The following is a 22,105-nucleotide window of genomic DNA, read 5'->3' as shown; positions in this document are numbered from 1 at the left end:
GGTGTGCTCAGCTGTGGGCCTGGAGGGAGCTGGAGAGATCTGGGACAAGAGCTCTGCTCTGCTTCAGTTCTTCTCTTCTACCCTGTGCCAGGGCATCCAGGGACTCTTCCTTGTCTTGCCTGGCTGCCTCCCTCAGCCAGGGCCATGGAAGGGGAAGACCAGCCCTTGCATGCAGGTTCTGCCATTCCCACCCCTGGAAAAGCTTTTTCCACGCAGTGCTGGACCTTTGCTGTCCTGTGAAGAGAGAGCAGCCCTGCTCAGACAGAGAGGCATAAACACATGCTGAAAACAAGCTTTTTTATTCAGATATTGCATGGACTAGTAACTTGCTTTCACTATGCACTATTTCCCTGTGGAAACAGTGCCTCAGGACAGAAGACGGTCTTGATTGCACATCCAGCTGTTGCAGGAGCATTGCATGCTGAACAGTCAGCTTGGATCCCTGCTGCTGGAACAGCAGTCCGGCTAGACACAGCATCACAAATGCTGGCTTGTTCCCTTTGGAGAACTGTAAAAACTGGAGTGAAACACCAAAATCAGACTGGAGGCCCTAGCAAACTGTCCCTCCAGCAAGGCCAGGGGTAGTTTTGCCTGCCTGCACAACTTGTCAGAACTTCTCCAGGCTGTGGCTTTTGGGCAAGTAGCATCACAAAAAGGCCACATGGAGACCTAAGGCACCTGCTGGAGCTGGCTGAAGAAGCCTCTCCTAAAGTAGTGGGGATTTCCCTGCACCTGTTCTGGATATCTGCCAGGAATGGGCCAGGGCTGAAGGCCTTCACACAGCTCTGTCCCCTCCAGGGTGAGCACCATCCTTCATATCACATCCCACGACCTCCACAGAGAAACCACCCGTGTCCACTTCAATGCTGTGGATGCTGAAGTTGCCCAGTCCCTAGAAAAAAAGAGAGTCACAGGTTGGGGCAGGAGCCTGGAAAGGACCCCTTCTCACCTCCAAGGTCCCAAGGAGGGCATTGGAACAACAAGCAATGTGCGGTGGGGAGAGATGCTCCTCATGCTCTATATAAGGCTGCTGCAAGCTGCCTGCAACAGTGGGGGGCTCACAGCTCACCTCAGTGTTTGCCAGGATCTGGTGCAAAGCCTCTTTCTGCCGAGGGGCTTTGGTCAAGATGTAAAGGAAGCCGCCGCCGCCAGCCCCAGCCAAGCACTGCCCGTAGGCGTAGGGCCGCAGAGCGTCCATCATGTGCCCGACGGCCAGCGGCTCGCAACCCGGGGCCATGCACTTCTTCTGCTGCCAGTAGCAGTCCAGGCACTTGCCAAGGAGCAGGAGGTCACCTGCAGAGGAGGGTATATTGCAAATTACTTGTCTCTGTTTCTCACCCAAAGGGCAGAAACATGCTCAGCCCAAGATAAATTTTCCCTTCTCTTTTCCAGTTCCTCTCAGCTCTTCCGGTCAAGCAGGCAACCCCAGCCTTGTCACATTGCTATTTTTAATCCTCCACAGGAGGAGGATTTGCTTGCTTTAATGTTCCAGCTTCCTCTCCGCAGCAGCCCAATAAACCCACTGCACTGACCAGGCACGGCCGCCAGCCCTGTCACCAATGGCACATTGCTAATCAATCATATCCAGCATGTCTAACCCCCTCTCCCTCAAGATCTTCGTTCAAGCCTGAATTTTGGGGTATTGCCTGAAGCTTCTGCAGCTGCAAAAGCCTGCACACTCCAGCCTTTTTCCCCTCTGAGACTGCACAACCTGGCCCTGGGAAAGTTTGTGTTTCTTCAGCTGTTAAAAGGGTGAACCTGGCCTAGGGAAGGGGGCTCACACCTTGCCTCAAGGCCTGGGCACACTCCTCAGCATTGCTCACCAGCGCGTCAGCATTTTGTACGATGGAGGGCAGCCTGGCGTACCAGTTCCTCACCACATCCTGCAAGAAGCCAGAATGTCCCTGTCACTGTCCTCCTGGCTCTAGCAGCACCTGGGGAGGTAGTGCTGCACCCATGGCCGTTGGATGCCAGCTCCCTCTGGGGTGGCAAAGCTCTGCACAAGTGAAGGGGATGCCACCAAAGGCCACAGGGGGAGCAGAGGCCAGCCCATGACACCCAGAGGCACCCAGGCATTACCTGGAGTAGGTTGCGGGCCAGGCGAGTCTTCCCCGTGTACACCAGCAGCAGGTGATCGTTCAGAGTCTGGGTAAAACCATCAGGGACCAGGATCTGCTCCACTTCCACTCTGAGTGGCAGCTGGGCTTTCGACCTCCCAATTTTGATGCCAGGAATGAGCCCACCAACCTGGTCCTGCCAACCACCCCCTGCAGGGCAGAGAGTCATCAGTCACTGCTGGGACCCCCACCTTGTGGGTCAGCTGCTCCCCCAGACCCTACCTGTTGTGAGCCTCTGCTCCAGGTGCAGCACAGCATGGACAAGGGACTCAGTGCTGGCAGCCTTCCCCGCTGCCCGGTACAGGGATGCCATCACTGCTCCTGCCAGGATGCTGCTGGTGCCTGGAGGGAGCAGAGGTGGGGCCAGGGCAGGGAGACACTGTTGTGACCCTGGGGGCTGGGGGGCAGATTCCCAGGCACCAGTGAGGGACTACCCAGCCCCTTCCTAGCAGACCTACCGAGGCCAGACCCATGGGGCAGCTTGGACCAGGTGTGCACCTCAAAGCCACCCCCAAAACTCTCCATCAGCTGGGCCCGCAAGGGTCTCTGTGAGGGGAACTGCACAACCTGGGTGCAGATAAAGGCAGCTTTGAGCAGGGCTCCTGAAAACAAAAAAGAAGTAAAGCTGATGCCTGCTGTGCTACCTGCTCCCTCATCCCATTGGCCCCAAAAAGGGCCATCCTGGCACCAACAGGACATCGCAGGGACAGAGCCAGGCTGGCAGGTGACCCCTCACCTGGTGCATGAGGCTGGCAGTAATCCTGTAAGTGCTCCAGCTCCCGGCACACCAGCTCTGCCACCACCTCGCTCTGTGGCGTCCCGCTGAGGCTGACGAGGCGCAGCTCTGGCTGGGCAATGCGCCGCACCCGGGCGCCAATGGGCCGGCACCCATCCACCAGCACTGCCACGTCCACCACAGCCCCCCCGTGCTCGTAGGTGATGGGGGGTGTGTCGCTCCAGCCACCTGCCAACACTCACCATCATCCTCCTTTACTCCTGTTCCCCCAGCACCACAGGGCTGAGACGAGGATCATCTGACTCAGGGAATGTGCTCACCAGAGAGGTCCAGGCGGGCTGGACACATCACCTGCACCCAGTGCCCCAAGGGTGGCAGCTCCACCTGTTCCACGGTGATGAACTGGCATGAGGACATCACTGCCTGCCGGACGAGGATCTGCTCGGCCCCCTCGTAGTGCCGAGCTGCTCTCACCAGCAGAGCCGGCCTGGGATAGGAGAGATGCTGAGCCCACTGGCACATCTCCATGACAGCACCATTGCCTGGAATGGGAATGGGCCAGCTGCCTCTTGCCAGCCCCAGCCTCACCGGCTCATCCACTTCTGTCGCTCAGCAGCCAGCTCCTGGACACCACCAGCAATGTCCCCTCTCTCCAGGCGCCCAAAAGCTGAGGCCCACTCCCTGTTGGCAGCAGGACCACTCCGCAAGCCCCCTTCCCCTTGTGCCATGCAGCCCAGGACCTCAGCAATACAGGCAAGTGCCCGTGCTGCAATACCAGCGTCGCTGGCCGTGGAGGCAACTAGAAAATAAAACAAAAGGAGGCTGCAAAGCACAGCCAGGCTGCACTGTACCCCAACAAGCTTCTGTCATAAGCTATCCCCAGGGAAGCGGGACTTGAATGGCTTGCACCCACTCAGCTTTGTTGGACGCCCTGCAGGTACACCCCTGCAATAGCGGGGGGAAATTGCTGAAGGCAGTGGGGAGCACTGAACAGTCCTGATAATGAGAGACAAGCTCATGAGTCCAGCTCACCTTCATCCAGCGTGCTCAGCATGGCCTTGTGGTAGCCCTCGTGGACGGCGCTGCGGGCAAGCGGCAGGAGGCTGCTGTCCTGGCGCCCCAGCAGCACCCGCCGCACCTTGCGCTGGCCCTGCAGGAAGAACAGGGCCTGGCGGGCACCCAGCTCAGCTTCTGTGTCCAGGCAGGGCAGCAACTCCTGCCAGGACATGCGCCAGGCCGTCCTCCAGCGCACCAGCTGCTCACTGGCCACTGAGTCCAGGCCCAGCAGCCACAGCACATCCTCCAGCCCCAGCGCCTCGCGGGCGTGCAGCACCGGGAAGAGCCGGCCGCTGAGCAGGCAGCGGCTCCCCCGCGGCGTCTCAGCATCCCAAAGGTCCCCTTCCCTGCAGGAGGGAGAAACCATCAGCACTGCCCTGGGGCTCGAGGACACCTTCCATAAGGGGAGCTAGAATGTGGGATGGGTTGGAGTGGCCATGACACCTCGAGCTGGGTCCCCCGTCCCAGTCTGACATGTGATACTTACCGTAGACCTGTCCGTTGGAAAAACTCAGCCCAGGGCACGTTCAGGTAGGTGGCTTTTTCCACAGGGCTCTGCAGGGACACAGAGGGGTTGGTCACACTTTGGCTTTGCTGGGAGCCTTGTGCCATCTCACTGCCCCCGCACCTGCCAGTCGTCAAGGCGGCCAGTGAGAGTGAACACGCGGCAGGGCAGGTCACGCAGCCGGACACGGTGGCCCTGCAGGACAACATCACGCAGGGGACAGCCCCGCAGGGCTGGTGAGGAGTCCACGTCGAGGCCTGAGAGCAGGCAGCCAGGGCCGATCACCAGGGGACCCTGAGGAAGAAGCAACAGTGGCATGGCTGGCCCCCCAATCAGAGTCAAATCCTCACCTTGGAATGGGATAACTACCCTGAGAGACAAACTGGTGCCAGCACAAGCCAGGTGTCAGGATGTAGTTTTGTCACAATGCTGCAGAAACACAGACTACAGAAATTCAGGCCAGGCAACAGCCTGCAGGGCTCACAGCCATAACAGAGCCCCCAAAGGAGAGGGTCTGCCCTGGTTCCCAGCTCAGGACAGGCCAGAAGTGACAGCCTCAACCCCTTGTTTGCAGAAGGTGACAGACACCAGGGTGCCCAGCACCAGCCAAAAAAGCAGCCCCAAAGAGGAAGGGCACCCCAAATCTCACAGCTGTGTTTCCTCCATCCTGGGCAGCAACATGTCATCCTACTGCCCATTCAGTGCACTGGGAGCTGTGCATCACTCCCATCCTAGTCAAGTACCTGGAGGTGACAGTGCTGGATGACACTGCCAGCTGCCAGCTGCACAGCTCCTTCCAGCAGGCAGTTGGTGACCGAAGAGCCATCCTCCAGGAGACAGGGCTGCTGCCAAGGGCACAGAGACACGTGGGACCAGGGGCTGGGCACACAGCCCAGAGCAGCCCCCGAAAAACACGTGTGAGCAAGGCTGGGGATGGAAGGACATACATCCACGTGGGAATGGGCTGTCTTGCAGAAGCGGAGGTGGCTGGCAGAGCTAGGCAGGAGAGTCAGGCTGCGGATGTGGTCGCTTGCAGAGGCAGTCATGTAGTCGTAGGATGCATTGGGAATGCAGGCTGAGGGGGACAGGAGAGCTTTCAGCACACTGACAAAAAGAAAGGGGTGTGTCTGACACTCATGTGAGCCAGGGTGAACATCCCCAGTTGAAGGGGCAGCAGTGAAGACCTGGGGACCCAGAGCTGTGGGGTGACAGAGATGGCTGTCAGACCCTGACCACCCAATCTCTAGCCATGCAGGGAAGAGGGCCCAAGAATGGGTCACATCACATGCACTCACTGCAGCACCAAAACACAGAATGGTTGGGGTTGGAAGGGACTTAAAGATCACCCAGTTACAACTGCCTGGGCAGGGACACTCCACTGGAAGCGGGAAGGAAGCACTCACCCATGCTAAGAGGGAAGCCACGGAGAGCCGTCCACAGCACGGAGCGTGCGCTCCTCACACTGGCATCACCACCACCCTTCACAAAATCTTCCTCTGTCATCCCCCCTGCCATGCACAGCACAATGTCGAAGAAGAGGGAGAGCTGGGGAGAGAAGGGACTTGTTGGGTTCAGCCATCCTGAACCCCACCCTGCTCCTGGTGCTCTCTCCCACCCAAATCTGGCAGTGTGAGGGCAAACAGACCCTACAGAGATGCCCAGCAGTGACACCTGTGTGGCAAAGGGTCCCGTCCCCCACAGAGGGGCTGTCACCTGGATGGGTGGTGCCCCCGAGTCCAGCCCCATGTAGGTGCAGGCGTCCAGAGGAGGGATGACGTGGGTGGCCAGAAGCTGCTCGGCAGCATCCGAGGAGAAGAAAACAATCCCGCACACCTGCCAGGCACACCAGGGCTGAGGCTGCAGCTGTGGTGACACAAGGGATGGGGCTGGCAGGGTCACCAATGCCTGAGTCTTGTCATACCAGTGGGACAGTGCCATCTGGCCCTGCACACTGCTGGATCTGGGCCTCTGTGCCTTTGTAGATGATGTCGCGCACCAGCCCCTAGGAGCAAAACCACCCCAGTGAGCTCTTCAGGGACCCCAAGACGAGCAGCCACAGCAGTGCTGAGACCTTGGGGATTGGGGATCCCTGCACCTCCAAGGGATGCCTCTTGAAGGGGGAGCTGCCCCAACCTGCTCATTGGTGAGGTAGACCCCATGGTTCCTGGCATATGCTGGACTCCCGGGCACTGCAACCACTCGGACACCCTGGAAGCCGTCCCAGTTGATCCCTGGGAGGAGAGACAGAGATCAGTGCCCACTGGGGCAGTACCTGTACTCACACTGGCACAACTGCCTAAAAACCTGGACCACAGCAGCAGAAGTGGCAGCAGCATCCAGCCTCAGCCACCTCCCTGCAGGCACAATGGATGATCCCAACCATGCACAGGACAGAAATAGCTGAGCATCCACACCCTCATGGGAGCACAGCACAGGCTGAACCAGTTGTGCTGTTCACAGAACCCTGTCCCACACCAAAGCAGGTGCTGGAAGCAAGGCTGGTATCCACTCACCTGGTGTTGAGGGCACGGTGAGGAGCATGTCGGTGCTGCAGACCCAGACACCAGGTGGGGAGCCCACACAGAGCTGCCAAGGGAAGGATGGCATGCTCAAGGATGGCAGGGAAGGAGCCCAGGAACCCAACACCATTTCCATCCTGCTGGGAGCCAAACCCATCCCCAGGTTACACAGACCCGGTGTGTCATGGTCCCCAGCAGGCTGTCCAGGTTGCAGACCAGCGCTTCGGCGGGGGCGCCGGGCTCCTCAGCGGGCAGGCAGGTGAAGGCACGGCCACAGTCATCGAAGGAGAAATCGCGGCCCTGGTGGGACGGAGAATACGGGGGATCACCCTGAGGGAGTGGATGCAATGAGAGGTCCCATGCTGGGCTGCAGGTCGGCTCTCACCATGTGCAGGATGAGGATGCGGGCATCTCTCAGGACGTCAGCGGTCACCACCTGCGAGAGGACAGCCGGGAACAGTCAGTGGAGACAGGACGGGCGCTCCCCTCACTTCCAGCGTCCCCTCCCCGGACCCTCCGGAGGCGGTCCCCTCTCACCGTGCATCCGGCCCGGGCGCTGAGGTGCTCGGCCGCCACCAGCAAAGCGTTCAGGGTGGCACCGCCGCTGCCCAGGCGGGCCCAGGGGTCCTCCACGGCCAGGAGCAGCGCGGGGGGACGCGGGCCCAGCCCGCCCCGCAGCCGCCGCACCTCCAGCTCTGCCAAACGAGAGGCGGGCGGCGGTAAGAGCCGGGCACAGGGACGGAGAAGCGGCGCCCGCCCCGCCACTTGCCTCGCTGCAGGGCGCACACGCCATGGCCCCGCCGGCAGGTGAGGAGCACGGCGCTCCACTCCGCCGCCATAAGCGCCGCCTCCGCCCCGCCCGGCGCCGCGGGGCCTGCTGGGATGTTTAGTTCAAGCCCCGCAGTCCCTCCGGGGCGCTGCGTGCTGAAGGACTACAATTCCCAGCGTGCAGCGCGCGGCCGGGCAGGGACCCCTTAAAGGCACAGCGCACCCTTGTGCTGCTGCCCCCTTTCCCCCATCCCGGGGGGCTTTCAAAGCGGGAATGGGGATTTGATGCTTTCTGCCCTCAAATGGGTTTCGGCGGCGGTGCGTACCCCGAGGTGCCCTGCGTCACCCCTGTCATGAGTCCGGCTGCTCGCAGGGCTGGTTCTCTGCAGAGAGAAGGGGCGCCCGGGCGCTGGTGTCGGTTCCCGGTGGGTTGTCAGGATGGGTGCCCGGTGGGTGCTGGGGTACGATCGGGGTGGGAACTGGGGGGTGTCGATGCACTGGGGTGCGTCCCGGGGCGGGTACCAGAGACGGTGGCGGGAGTTGCCAGCGCGCCGGGCGGATACCGCGATGGATAACGGGGGATGGCTGCCGGGGTGCCGATGCTCGGAGATGCCGGGTGGGTACTGGGGTGGTACCGAGCTGGGTATCGCAGTGGGTGCCGGGGATGTTCAGGGGGCTACCGATGAGCCGAGTGGGTACCGGGGTGAATCCTGGTGGCTGAGTACCGGGGATGCCGATGCTGGGCACCGGGCTGGGTGGTGCCGGGGTGAGTCCCGGGCTGGGCACGGGGGTAGATTCCCGAAATGCCGGTGGGGGAGTGGGCGCAGGCGGTCCCGCTCGCCTCCTACAAGTCCCACAAGCCCCGTCGAGCGGCCCAGGACTACATCTCCCAGCCTGCCGGGCCCGTCCGCCCCCCTCCCCCCCGCCCGCGCGGCGCGGCACGGCACGGCACGGCTCCGCACGGCGCGGAGGGCGGTGGCGGCGGGGCCCGGGTGAGCCCGGCGGCGGGGCCATGCCGGCGCTGAGCCAGGTACCGCGGCGGAGAGCGGGCCCGAGGCGGGGGATGTGGGCACGGCCCGGCTCGGCTCGGGATGCCGGTCCCGGGGAGGCGGCGGGGAGCGGGCGGCGGCGGGGGAGCCCGGCCGGGAGCTGCCCCGCTGCTGCAGGCTGGTCCCGGTGCTGGGAGCCGGCCTCGGGGGCACCCACACGGGATGCGTGGGGTTCATCCCCGGTGTGGTGGTCCCGGTTGCTGGTCCCGGGGCTGGGTGCAGGTCTCGGGGTTGGGAGTGTCCGCCCGGGATGCAGTGGGTGCTGAACAGCCCTGGGATGTGCTGCCCCTGTCCGGGGTGCGGGTCCGGGTTCTGGGCGCTGCTCCCGGTGCTGGTTGCTGGCTGCCGGGAGCATCCACCCGGGTTGCATTGGGCTCAGACCAGGAGGTTCCGCTGGTCCGGAATGCTGGCCCGGGCCCTGCGGTGCCGTCCCCAGGATGTGCTGGCCCCAGCCGCGGTGTCAGCCCGGGGAGCAGCCCCAGGGTGCTGCCCGGCAGGATGTGCTCGCCAGGGGAAGATGCCGGGGTGTCGGGGCTGGGGCTGGGGCTGCTCCCCTCCAGCCGTGTGCCCTGGGATCTTGAGGGCAGCGCCGGAGGATCAGGGTGGGAGGGCTGGCTGCGAGTGGCCCCAGTCCCCACCAGTGCCAGTGTGCAGGGTCCCTCAGCAGCAGTGTGACACATGGCTGCGTGACACACGGCATCCATTGCATGGGTAGTGGCAGCCAGGATTTCACAAACAGCCTGAGCGTCCCTGGGGACGGGGCAGAAAACTGTGTCACCGAGCAGGGGATGTCCTTTGCCTGCTTCTTTGTGTGCGTGGGGGCACTAAGGTGGGCACTGGTGTGAGACCTTATGGGCGTGCCTGTCCCATTGTTTTAGGTTGTTTCCCTGGCTGAAGCACATCTGCCAGAGAGAGATTGATACTAGAGCCCTATTTCAGGGCCTGGCGATTCAAGGGGTCCCCACATATGCCGGGGGCTTAAGTGCTGCTAGCTCAGGGGGAAGGCAAGGTTTTGCTCAGGCTCCAGCTGCAGAGTCAGAGTACTTATTCCAAAGCTCCCAAATACTTCCCTAGAGTGAGGGCTTCCCATGCCAACAGGAAAATATTGGGGGGAGGATGTCACTTGGGCAGCATGCAAGCTCAGACTGGAGGAAGGGCCACGTCCCCGCCTTGCTGCCAACAATCATAAAACGTGGCTGGGGGAACCAAACCACACCAAACCCCAAAACTTGCTGAGCCTCCTCCAGGAAGACGTGTGGGCTCTGAGCTGCTGAAAGCTGGTTTACCCTGCATTGTCTCGGGCTCTCCTTTTCCTAGCCCTGAGCAGCCGCCCCGGCCACATCGTGGCCAAGGCGGTGAGCGCCAACGGGAAGTTCCTCAACGCTTTGGGCTTTGTTTTCCCTTTCTTCCCTTTTCTTCCCCTTCTGTCAGAAGCAAAAGTCGCGGCCTCAGCGGGGAGGGTTGGGCTGGGGGTGCCTTGCCCGCCGCCCGCCCCGGCGCGCGTGCCCGTCTGTCCGTCTGTCTGTCCGTCCGTCTGTCTGTCTGTCAGTCCCCATCTGGCAGCGGCAGCGGCCCCGCTGCCGGCTGTGTGCGGCAGCTGCCCGTCCAAAGCGCTTCCCTCTGCTCGGGGAGCTCATGGCGGTCCTCGGGAGCGCTCCGCTCGCCGCCCACGCCCCGCCGGCGCCGGAGGCAGGCACGGAGAGCCCCCGCTGCCGCATGCTGCGGGAACGCTTGAATTTTCCTGCCCAAACAAGCTCCAAACTGCCGCTTTTTGGGGAAAGGCTCCGATGGCACTGAGGGCTCGGTGGTTTTGCTGCGGGCTCTCGGCACGCCGGATGCCGCCCAGTTTGGCACGCCGAGGTCCCGGCAGCTCCATGGCTTTAATATCTTCCGGTTGCATTTAATTTTTTGCACGATTGCAAGCTGCTAATTGCTCTCCAGTGGCTTGGGCGGCTTCAATGCTTCTTCATGAGCCAGGATTTATCAGAGCCCGCCTGACCCCGCGGGGATGAGATGTGATGGGAGAGGCCGGGAACCTCCCCTCCCTGCCCTGCTGGGCTCCGGGGTATCTCTCGGCTTTGCCACTGGCATCTTCCAAAAGCTTTTCTTGGAAAGTGCAAGGGATTTGGGTCCCAGCTCCAAGGCAAAGTTCCCAAAGATACCCCCAAAACTGCACATGGATGAGTGATGAATGCATATAAAAATTTATATATGTGTGTGTGTGTGTGTATAGATTTTTTTTCTTCCTTATGGAATGGGAAAAAGTTCAGTGTTTGAGCTCTAAAATAACACCCTCAAAGTTGCTCTTGGGAAACCAGAACAAGCTGCAGTCACTTTGCTCCGGGTACAACCATGTCCCCAGCAAAGGACTTTTGATCTGCAGCAGTAATTGGGCTAATTAGGAAGCTGCAAATGCTCCCCCTTCTCCCCAGGTGTCTGAGCAGAGCCCCAGCTAGTGGAGAGAAGTCAAGGGCTCTCGCCAGTGGAACTGCTCTAATTTTACATTTAATGGGAGTTCTTGGCTGTAACTGGGCTGTGCTGGGATTGATGCCCTCCGGCCTGGGGAGCCTTTCGTAACTTCCTTGCAATGAAATCTCATCGGTGCAATTTCCCTAACGCGTTCAACGTCCTCTCGGTGCTGCCCGCAGGCGGAGCAACCCAGGGTGGCTTCATGGGGCCACCCGCAGCGTGTGCCGAGGTTGCAGTTCTCGGTTTGGGTTGCTCCCCGGGGCAGAGAGGGCAGCTGTTGGTACAGCACCCATCAACCAGCCCTCGAAAGCCAAAGGAGAACCTTTGGTTTTCCGCCGCCTCCGACTCTCGGGGCAGGTGAGATCCAGGAAGGAAGACGGGAAAGTGAGGGGGGCTCCGTGTCCCAGCTCGCCTTCCCCGGGCACAGGGCCACAGCCCACAGCGGCACCTCCTGCTGCAGCATCCGCCTGTCCTGCACTCCTGCACATACTTTCCTGGTGAGGCATCAGGCATGAACCTAACTGGTCCAGGCTGGTAAAAACAGCAGCAGTGGTGGAGGGGAAGTGGTTCCTTCCCAGCCGGTGGGGAGGCTCAGGGTGCTGCTGGCAGCTGCGGATGCTGGTGGTGAAAGGAGAGCGGGCGCCCTGCCCTTCCTGGGGAGTGTGTCTGCTGTGACCACATCTTCACAGGCAGCTGAGGCTGCAGGGAGGCTGGTTCAGGGGTGTCTGTGGGGTGCAGCCCTGCTGTAGCAGGCAGGAAGGGGGATGGGGACTAGGCAGACCCTGCTGACCCCAGCCTGCAGCTGTGGGAGGGTGAGACAGAAATGTGGCCAGCAGTGGGGAGCTGGCTCCCCATGGGACCAGATGGCTTTGCACAGGGAGCTGGGGCAAGGATGGGAGAGAGGAGTAGGCAGGGGTGGGTGGTAAACCTTGGGCTCTGCCTCCTCTGTTCTGCTGGGTTGGTTGGCCAAACCTGGCTGCTTCGTGGGACAGCTTTGGTGGCACCTGGTGTGGTGGTGCTTGCCCTGGGGTTCAGTGGTACCCAGCTGTGTGGTACTTGAGATGCTGGTACTTGAATTGGTGCAAATTGAGGCAGATGATGAAAACTGGGGGTTCTGGGGTGGGTGCTTGAGGTGCAGAGCAGCTGGGCTGTCTCTGCCTCTCAATTCCACAGGCATTCAGGATTAGGAGGGAGAATCCCATTCCCCTCCCTGCCTGTCCTGCCTCAAGGAGGGAGCTGCTGCTCCTGGCACAGGGAGCTGAGCGTGACAAAGTCATGCTGTGAGCATGGCCTTGAGCTTATCAACAGCCCTGGAGTGCAGGGTCCCTTGTTCCCCCTGGGGAGACCCAGAGTGGCTGGCAGAGGGTGGGGGAAATGGCACTGGAGAATGCTCAGAGACATCAGCCACACAGGCTGGTACATGTGGCTGGGTGGTCCCAATGGGAGCTGCAGGGACAGGCATCTGCCTTGGCTGCTTCTGCCAGTGTGAGTTTTGGGGGGAGAGTGCCCACCCAGCATTGTTCCACTGAGCAGCACAGGGTGCTCAGGCTGGTGCAGTTCCTTGAGGGTCACACTGTGGTTGAGCCAAGGGGCTTGGGATGCTATTGGACCAGTCCCTACAGGCCCATCTACCAGCAAGGCTGGGAGCATTCCATTCTGTTTCCCACTTCTGGCACTCCCCTGTGCCCCTAAATCCCATAGGAAATGGCCTCAGTGTGGCTGGCTCCATCTCAGCTCTGTGGTGGAGATTTGGCCTCCATGCTTTTTCCTGGCCCTATCCCAGTGCTGAGGGATGAGACCGAAATAACCCCTCTGGAGGCCAGAGACAAGGAAAGGCTGGAACTGCTGCCATTGGCAGCCAGGGGCACGAGTAGGGTTTAAAACATGGGAAACCCAATTAACTTGGCTCCATTAGCTGATTGAGCTGGCTGATAGGAGTATGATTAATTAAAAGGATGAAGAATTAGTTACCAGGTCCTCGTTGCTGTTGGGATGTGGTGATGGCTTAATGCATGAAATTGGCTTCTTCTCTTAATACCTGGTGCTTGTCTACTGCTGGCCATCAGTTCTTCACGGCATCACCCCATGGCAGGGAGAAACATCCTTGTGCCAACACCGGGTCTGCTCCCTCTCCCATCCAGCTTCCAGGGAGGGAAAAAAATTCAAAGGGAAAAAAGCAGGAAAGAAGAACCTTCTTAATTAAGTGCACTTTTGTCGCCAAGCCTTGCTCTGGCTTTGGAAGCCCAGTGATGCAGAGGGACAGGCTATCGTCCCTTCCCGCGCTGCCCCCGGCAGTTCCCGCTCGCTGTTCCAAGCTAACACGAGCTGACGGCCCCACGGGGGCAAGCAGCTCCTCGGCACTCTGCCTGGGGGCTGCAGCCTCTGGCAGTGCTTGGGCCATGGGCAAAAAGAAATTGGAATGGTTTTATGACTTTTTGTAGGAATCCTGCTCACTGAAGTTGTGCCTGAAACAAGGACAGGTCACTACTCGCTGTTTCTGTCTGGCACTGAAGGAGGTGGGAGAAAACTCGACTCAGATGTGCTCCTTCCCTGCCAAAAAACCCAACCCTAATTCTCAGGTTTTCCACCCATGACAGAGATGCCAGTCCAGTACAAGGAGGCCCTGTGTGCTTCCTCCACCTGCAAGGGCCATGCACCTCTCTACCACCCAGTCAATGGTTTGGTGGTGGCAGAAGTGATGTCTCTGCACAGGGATCATGGGATGAGGAGCACCTGGCCATGCAGGGTGGCATTTCCCAAAGGCTCCAGGGAGAATTTTCGGACCATTCATCCCTGGGAAGAGCATATGAGCATGAGCCAGTGCAGACAATGCTCCTGCTCCTGCACTGCAGCCAGTGCACACAATGCTGCCACTGCTCCTCTACTCCCCTTCTCTCCCTGCCCCAAACATGGTGACATCCCATCTCCCAGGATTGGCTCCTTCCTTTGCCCACCCTGACATTTACTGGCATGGAAATTCATGCCAACAACCCCAGGATATCTTAGAAATGATCAAACAAAGCCAACAAGACCTAAAGATGCTGAGTGGGGATGTGTCTATGGTGTTTTGTCTGGCAGGGAAGGGGTAGGCATCCTCCAGGCCCTGGGGCTGTTGGTCACATCACTCCAGCATTCATCCTGAAATGAAAGATTATATGATTAGAAAAAACCATCCACCTGTAAAAGCAGCTGAGCAATTTGCCAGGACCTTTTAATAGCCTCACTTCGTTATCTCCTGCAATCAAAAAGAAACTTGTGTTTAATGAGTACATGGTCCTCAGGAGGCAATTTAGGATCCTGGGGATGAATTTGGGAATGGAAGAGTATTTAGTGGCATCGATGAGTTGCCAAGCTTGCTCACCACAAAAGAAATCCTGAAATCCCTTATTATTTTAAGAAGGAAACATCCAAGTGCAAAAAGCTCCTGCAAGTGGGGTTTTATTTGTGGAGGTGGGTTGGATTAGGATTGGGCAGGGAGGGCATGGATGTTGCTGGGGAATGTTTGTATGTGTGGGTGCCCTGTCCCTGCTGGGGGCTGTAAGGACCAGTGCAGATGGAAAAATAGCTGCCAGCTCCTGCTAGGAAAATGATGACTCAAACCAGCCGCTGGGATTTAAGACTTCTTTTCCACACATGAGCTGGGCTGGAGGGGGGTTTTCCCCCCCGCGCTGTGGTCGGGGGCAGCTCCAGGAGGCCCCAGAATGGGGGCCGTACAAAATGTGCTCCAGATGGTGTCAGGGCTGGGATTCATCACAGAGGACCAGGCTGGGCTGGGGAGCCGGAAAGGGATTTTCCCCCTTTCACCAGGAACAAAAATAACACAAGCACGTGATAGCTCATTTCCTTTAGCCTTTAAAAAGCCCCGTGGGATGGTAAGCAGCGGGAGCAGGGGAGGGGCATTAGCCCATCCTGCTTGGTGGCCGTGCCATATTATAGCTGAAGAAATCCCCAAAATTTCCTTTTACCTACAAATCTTTCCAGCGTTTTGCATCTGGAGTGCGGGGGGTGTTATAGCTTTTTACTGGCTTTATCTCAAACCCCCTAAATGCAAAAACCTTCTGTTTAACAACCACTCTGCTTTTTCCGCTGGCAGCAGCCCAAGGAAGCTGATTGCAGTCACTGCTGGCCATGCATGTGTCATGTAGGCGTGTTAAAATTCCCTGCCAGAGCCCCGGAAAATACCTGAACCAGGATGTGCCTTCAGTTTTTGGCTCTTTCCTTTAAAGACTGTCCCCACCTGAACAAATATTTGACAGGGGGTTAATGGTTTGACAGGAGGTGTCCATGCCTGGCAGTGCAATGCGCTGGGGGAGCCTTTGGGGTCCATGTTCTCCTCCCATCCCAACAAGGAGGTTTTTGGGGGCTTAGCAGTCTATTCCTGGAAAGCAAGCCAGCGTCTTCCAGGAGATGTTTTTTTTTCCTAGGGAAGAAGCATCGTGGAGCCTACCAGCTTCTAATTACTGCTGCCGGCCTCGGCACCGGCTTAACTGGGGCCAGGGCTGAGCCGTGGAGGTGATGCCTTTGCAGGGTTTTGCCTTGGGGCAGGGTCACCTCCTCCCCAAAAAGCCCTGGAGGAGAGGTCATGTCTCCAAACCCCTGGGATTCTGGATCCTGCTCCAGCTCAGTGACTGGGTTAAAAAGGGATTTTCGGCTTTTTTTTTTTTTTTTTTTTTTTTTTTTTTTTTTTTTTTTTTGGCCAAGGAGCGCTGTCTGGCTTTGCCCACCCCCTGCTCGGGGGGCTTGGCCGCTCCTCCCGCCTCTTCCCGGCGCAGGCGCCAGCACCTCTGCCCTGGCTATTTTTACCCTCCAGGATCACGAGCGAGCGAGTGACCTTCCCAAGGGACGCTGCCACTCGGGGGGGACAGTCCCGGCGTCCGTCCCCGGGGTGCCCGTCAGGCTGCGGAGCGGCTGTTCCCCGGCTGTTTCCTCACTGTTTCCCAGCTGTTTCCTCACTGTTTCCCGGTTCTTTCCCGGCTGTTCCCCGCTGTTTCCTCACTGTTTCCCGGTTCTTTCCCGGCTGTTCCCCGCTGTTTTCCGGCTGTTTCCTCACTGTTTCCCGGCTGTTCCCCGGCTGTCTCGGCGGCGGCGGCAGCCGGCGTGGAGACTTTGGAGGAGCTGCTTATGGCGTGATAGAGAAGGAGAATTTAGCCTACAGAAAGGAGCCGCTTGTTCGCTCCGGAGGCGAGTTCATGGCTGAGCCTTTGTCTGGCGGAGACAGGGAGGGCACAGTCCGGGAGCTGCCGCGAGTTCCCCAGGCGCGGATAGCGATGCCGGCATCCCATCTCCCTGCGTACCGTGCGCCTTCGGGTATGGCTCGTACCCTGCCGCCCCGTGCCTGGGACGGGCTGGGAGGCATTTTGGGGCGGTCAGAGGGGAATAAAGTCCTCAGCCCCCAGCACCCTCCGCCTGCTCGGCGCAGCCCCTCTCTGCTGTCTGTATCGCCACTCCTTGACCCGCAGTCCCCTTCTCTCCAGGCCGGCGTGGTGGTGGCCGCGTTCCCGAGCCAGGCGTGCCAGCGGACCAGCTAAGCCCCGGGGACGATGAGCACCGTCGCAGCTGAGCGCCAGCCGGGGCCGGGACCCGGAGGAGCCGCCGGGGCGCGGTGCCGCGGCTGAGGCCGGCGCGCCGGGCTGTGCCGGACCCCTCCGCAGATGCTCCCTGCCCCGCACGCGGAGCCACCGGGGGCCCTCGCCGCGGCCGGACACCGCGGATGGAAAGCTGCAGCCCAGCAGGTAGGAGCCCGGTGCGGTGGGGCCTGGGAGGCTCTATTCCCCTCCCCGCCCCGCCACCGCAGGGAGTTACCGCGCTCGTTCCTGCAGGGAGCCTCGCTGGCCGGCTGACGCCCTCCCGCGCCCTATGCCCGCGCCCTGTGCCGGAGCGGGCGCCGTCCCCGGCTCAGCCACCCGACGACCATGAAGTGCTCGTTGCGCTTCTGCTTCCTCTCGACCGCCTTCCTGCTCGTCTTCGTCATGTCCCTCCTTTTCACCTACTCCCACCACAGCATCGCCTACCTGGACCCCGGCGGGCTGGGCGGCATCCACCGCGTGAAGCTGGTGCCCGGCTATGCCGGGATGCAGCGGCTCAGCAAAGGGGGGCCGTACCCCCGGGGCTGCTCCTGCCGCCGCTGCCCGGCCGAGGAGCCCGGAGCCACCGACTGGTTTGATGGGCGCTATGACGGCACCGTGTCCCCAGTGTGGACCAAGGAGAACATGGACCTACCGCCCGACGTCCAGAGGTGGTGGATGGTGAGTGCAGGGACGAAGTGCCATGATCTGCTCTGGCACTGGCGGAGGGCACAGATTCCTCCTCCACCAAGGAGGGGGCCCTGGCTGATTCCTCCCTGCTCCCCTTCCCTCCTTACAGATGCTGCAGCCCCAGTTCAAGTCCCACAACACCCACGAGGTCCTGAGCAAGCTCTTCCAGATCGTGCCGGGCGAGGATCCCTACCGCTCCCGTGACCCACGCCGCTGCCGCCGCTGCGCCGTGGTTGGCAACTCAGGCAACCTCCGCGGCTCTGGTTACGGACCGGAAATCGACGGGCACGACTTCGTGATGCGGTGAGGGTCAGAGAGCACTGCCAGGGACCTGCCCACCCGGGCAGCACAGAGACATGGGGTGATGCTGGCACCGCCGGGTGCTGGGATGAGTGGGAGTGAGTCCAGCCTTGCCCTCTCCCCTGGGTGGGAAACTGCTGCCTGGCAGCATTCAACAGCTCATGGGGATCACCCGTATCAGCTGAAAGGCACGGGGCTTTGGGACAGTGGTGTCATCTTCCCTGCTCTATCCCCAGGATGAACCAGGCCCCCACGGTGGGCTTTGAGGGCGATGTGGGTGGTCGGACCACACACCACTTCATGTATCCCGAGAGTGCCAAGAACCTGCCCGCCAACGTCAGCTTTGTGCTCGTGCCCTTCAAAACCCTGGACCTGCTCTGGATCGCCAGTGCCCTCTCCACCGGCCAGATCAGGTTGTAAGTACCCAGTGGGCAGTGGCAGCACCAGGCTGGTGGCTCACCTAACTTGAGGACAGCTCCCCTGTGAGCAGTGGGGATTCATTTGTTCCTTCCTCCAAGAGCCCCCCTTGGCAACTCAGGCTGGAGTTGGGGGCATGGGACCCCCAAGAACTTAGCTGCCTCTCCGCTCTTTTCCCAGCACATACGCACCTGTGAAGCCTTTTCTGCGTGTGGACAAAGAAAAGGTACGTGGGACTCATCCCTATCACTGCCAGGAGCACCTGTATGGCCATGGCCCCTGTCACCTCATCATTCCTCACGGTTTCCAGGGCTCCTTTCACGAGTGCTGGTGCCAAAGGGAGCGTGGCTGGAGCTCCTGTGCTGACCCTGGTCTATCCTCCCAGGTGCAGATCTACAATCCTGCCTTCTTCAAGTACATCCACGACCGCTGGACGGAACACCACGGGCGCTACCCCTCCACTGGCATGCTGGTGCTCTTCTTTGCTCTCCATGTCTGTGATGAGGTGGGTGATGTCTCTTTCAGCTCCTGGTTGGCATGGAGTGGATTTGCTTTGGGTCAAACTGCAGCAGTCATTATGGTTGCCTGACACCACAGTGATGGGCACCCTTGAGGGGTGAGAAGGCTGTGCAGAAGGATGGGCACCTTTGAAAATCACACCAGCAGTGCAGGGGTTGCTGAGATAAGTGTGTCCCAGCCTGGTGGGGGGTTCTGACTCACTCCCTCCCTTGCTACTGCAGGTGAACGTCTTTGGGTTCGGTGCTGACAGCCGAGGGAACTGGCACCACTACTGGGAGAACAACCGCTACGCCGGGGAGTTCAGGAAGACGGGGGTGCACGATGCTGACTTTGAGGCACACATCATTGACATGCTGGCCAAAACCAGCAAGATCGAGGTTTACCGGGGAAACTGAGGGCTGAGTCTCTGGCTCCCTGCTCCAGCAAGTCCTGCTGCCTGCAGGGGCAGAGGGTGAGGGTCTCCCTGGTGGCCTCAGGCAAGGAGCACGTGTGGGCAGCGCAGTTCCGCAGTGCTGACAGAGCCACCGTGGTGGTATTTGGTGCCTCCAGCAGCCAATCAGGTACAGAGCTAAAGGAGACTTTTTGCTTTTTTTTAATTATTATTATTATGATGATGAAACCCAGCTGAGAAAGGATTTATAAACACAATCAGCGACTGACCAGGCGGCAGGGGTGGCCGCCTTGCATCTCTCTACAGTCAAACCAAATGCTGCTCTTTTTAAAAGAAGACAACCCCCCTGCCCCGAAGCCGCGTGACTTTGGGGAGCCCCTCGAGCATCGCGTCCGGGCCGAGAGGGCTGAGGGAGCTGTGGCGGCTGCGCAGCCTCACCAGTGGAACCAGCTGCTTCTTTTTTCCTTTATTTTGGTATTTTTCTTTTACCCTCCCGTGGGGCACCCGATGCTGTCGTTTCTCCAGAGAAGGCTCCTGGCACAGAGGCAGGTCCCAGCACATGGATCCGTGGTGGAGAGCCAGAAGCTTCAGGGAGCCGACCATTGCTGATACTCTGCTGCAGGCTGGCGACTGCTGGCACAGCTGTGCAGGGAGATGAAGAGGAATCTCAATTTTGGGGTGCAGCATCCCTGCTCTTCTATCTGAAGACTGGGGAAGGGAAGGGCAGATTTCAGGAATGACCATACAGGAGGCAGCTAAGAAACCTACATGAGCAGCAGCCTGGTCACTCTGGCTGAGCTCTGTGAGCAGCTGTAGGATCCTCAAGGGGTTGTGGGATGCAGCAGGGTCAAGGAGACAGGATTTCCTCTGCTTACAGGCTGGGAAGAAACAGATCAGAGATTAGTGGGTGAGTGAACTGCTTTTGCTTTTGTGTTGCTCTAAACAGCTCTGGTGAGAAGCTGAAATCCCAAAGTCTTTGCTCCTTTTGCCAGAGTGGCGCTTGGTTTACACCAGTCTGGTATGGCCAATGCCCTCAGGACTTCCTGGGCTGGACAGGTAGCCTATGGCATGGGATGGGGAGATGCTGAAGGAAACTGCCTCCCCAGAGGTGTCATTAAAATCACTTTTTTCAGGTCAATCAGGTGGGTTTTTTCTTTTAGGAGATGCTGAAAAGCTTAAGAAAAAGGCAACCATGGAAAAAGACCCCCAGAGAGGGACCCTCTGCTTGCACAGCTGGTGCTGAGAGTGGAGCAGGGGCTGTGGGGCAGTGCCCATCTGGGGAAGCTCTGCCCATGCTGCCTTGCTGGTTGCAATAGTTAATTTGAGGAACAATCACTGTAGGGCTTTTTGGGTTTGGAGATTTTCTTTTTTCCCCTTTTGTATCTGACTTTTCTGTAGCAGCCTCTTCCTGTTTCTCTACTTTGCTTTGGTTGTTTTTTCAGAGTTTTCTTTTTTTTTTTTTTTTTTGAGGTTTTTCTTCAATTGTGAAACACGAGGGTGTGGGTTGGTCACCTGGAGCAGGCAATTTCCCGGGCTGGGGACATTCAGCTTTTCTGTCCACAGGGATTTAAACTCCTGAATTTTGTGGTGGGTTTTGATCTGTAAAAGTGGAGCTGCCCTGGTGCAGGCAGCTCTGAGCCACAGGACACAGGCTGCTGCAAGCCCTGCTCTCCACCTTCCTGTGTGTTTTTTGCTGATATTTCTGTTTCGTGGGGTTTTTTTTACGGGGAAGAAGATTAAAAACCACAAAACCACGAGCAACAATGAGTGCCTTGACCATCTCCCATCGGTGACGCCCGGCTGTGCCCGCGCTGGCGGCAGGGACGTGGCCGATGTATCTGGCAGTTGTGCCCACTTCCTTCTTTGCACCACGCTGGATCTTAGCTGGGAACTGCTGCTGGGAGAGAGGGACACATCCAGGCCACTGCGCTGGTGGCTAGAAAGGCCAAATCCAGTGTGGCTGGCCAAATCCAGTCCAGCCAGATGAAGCTGGACCAGCTCCTGTTGCAGCTGAGCAGGGCAAGGCCTGACAATCTGAGTACCAAACCCAGGTACAAACCCTCCGGCAGCACAGTACTGGCATCCAGAGTCAGGCGCGCTTGCAGCTCCTGGCTGCCCTCACAGTATTTTTTTTCTTTGCTAAATTCCTTCCCCTACTTCCCTTTTCTCTGTTGTTTTAATTATTATTATATTATTATTTAAGCTGTCCCACTAGGACTCGCGACCACTCGTGTCTCCCCGGCAGGGCGGCCGCGGGCAGGCGCGTGCTGCACGGCCGGCGCACCACTGTACTGTACATAGAGGAGCTGTAGGCACAGGCTACGGGCAGGGCAGGCAGGGAGGAGGTGCCCGGGCTGGCCCACCTGGCAGAGGTTGTCTGCATCACACGGTACCTGATCTGAGCACCTCCTGTCCCACTGGGAGAAGGAGAGACCAGTGCTCCGAGCTAGGGCTGGGAGCAGGCGGGCAGCTTGGCCCGTAGCCTCTGTGTACATGGGTACTTCTGCACACAACTGTCTTAAACCAACTGGTTTTTTTTTAAGTCAATAAAAATCATGCATCAGATCTACTTGGTGATTTTCTTCTGATAGCCCTGTCTATTGTGCCTTTGCCTGCACCCAAACCTGGGCATCGGTGGTGTCAGGAGAGGAGGGAAAGGGAATGAGATGGTTGCTGGGCGGGCCCAGAACATGTTCTGCTCTCCTCTCCTGTGCCAGCCTGGGTCCCCAGCAGCAGAGCCCCAGCACAACCCCTCCGGCTTGAGCCCAACAGTTGGTGATGCTACTGCTCACCTAGACCCCATATCCATGTCCCAGCCACCCTGGACCCTAAAACAGAGGCTCTCATCCCATGCAGCCCGTGTCCCTGAGCCCCACCACAGTAGAGGGAATGACATGGACAAGCTGCTGAAGGACATAATTTTGAATGTGGATACAGGCCGAGACAGGGAAGGGACTTCCCCAGGGTTATGTAGCAGGCCCAGAACTCACTCCAGCTCCCAGGGC

The 22,105-nt window shown here is 59.2% G+C and overlaps 2 protein-coding genes across 5 annotated transcripts; one reads left to right on the top strand and one right to left on the bottom strand.

The window, feature by feature from the left end:
* Positions 1-280: 280 nt before the first annotated feature.
* Positions 281-7,772, bottom strand: FCSK (fucose kinase). Its single transcript, XM_031505826.2, has 23 exons — positions 7,703-7,772; positions 7,471-7,628; positions 7,319-7,369; positions 7,108-7,233; positions 6,928-7,000; positions 6,548-6,645; positions 6,336-6,416; positions 6,128-6,247; positions 5,818-5,959; positions 5,362-5,489; positions 5,158-5,259; positions 4,538-4,708; positions 4,397-4,464; positions 3,886-4,256; positions 3,442-3,652; positions 3,174-3,340; positions 2,854-3,081; positions 2,576-2,719; positions 2,340-2,459; positions 2,080-2,267; positions 1,784-1,883; positions 1,070-1,293; positions 281-892 (listed from the first exon to the last, which is right to left on the bottom strand). The coding sequence occupies exons 1-23, from the start codon at positions 7,770-7,772 to the stop codon at positions 776-778; spliced, it is 3,258 nt and encodes a 1,085-aa protein (XP_031361686.2). The 3' UTR covers positions 281-775.
* An 890-nt stretch (positions 7,773-8,662) lies between these two features.
* ST3GAL2 (ST3 beta-galactoside alpha-2,3-sialyltransferase 2) lies at positions 8,663-21,665 on the top strand. 4 transcript variants are annotated; one of them, XM_021541093.3, is made up of 8 exons: positions 8,663-8,731; positions 16,694-16,951; positions 17,039-17,464; positions 17,583-17,776; positions 18,010-18,189; positions 18,371-18,416; positions 18,576-18,695; positions 18,931-21,665. In XM_021541093.3, the coding sequence occupies exons 3-8, from the start codon at positions 17,132-17,134 to the stop codon at positions 19,102-19,104; spliced, it is 1,047 nt and encodes a 348-aa protein (XP_021396768.1). In that variant the 5' UTR covers positions 8,663-8,731; positions 16,694-16,951; positions 17,039-17,131; the 3' UTR covers positions 19,105-21,665. The 4 variants fall into 4 exon arrangements, with proteins under 4 accessions (XP_021396768.1, XP_021396769.1, XP_021396770.1 ...); XM_021541094.3 differs by lacking the exon at positions 8,663-8,731 and adding an exon at positions 11,226-11,716; XM_021541095.3 differs by lacking the exon at positions 8,663-8,731 and adding an exon at positions 16,491-16,526.
* Positions 21,666-22,105: the final 440 nt, after the last annotated feature.

The sequence above is a fragment of the Lonchura striata genome, chromosome 13 (genome assembly GCF_046129695.1).
Source record: "Lonchura striata isolate bLonStr1 chromosome 13, bLonStr1.mat, whole genome shotgun sequence".
Taxonomy (NCBI): domain Eukaryota; kingdom Metazoa; phylum Chordata; class Aves; order Passeriformes; family Estrildidae; genus Lonchura; species Lonchura striata.
Note: the sequence above shows the minus strand (reverse complement) of the source record. Positions and strands in the feature narration are given on the sequence as shown.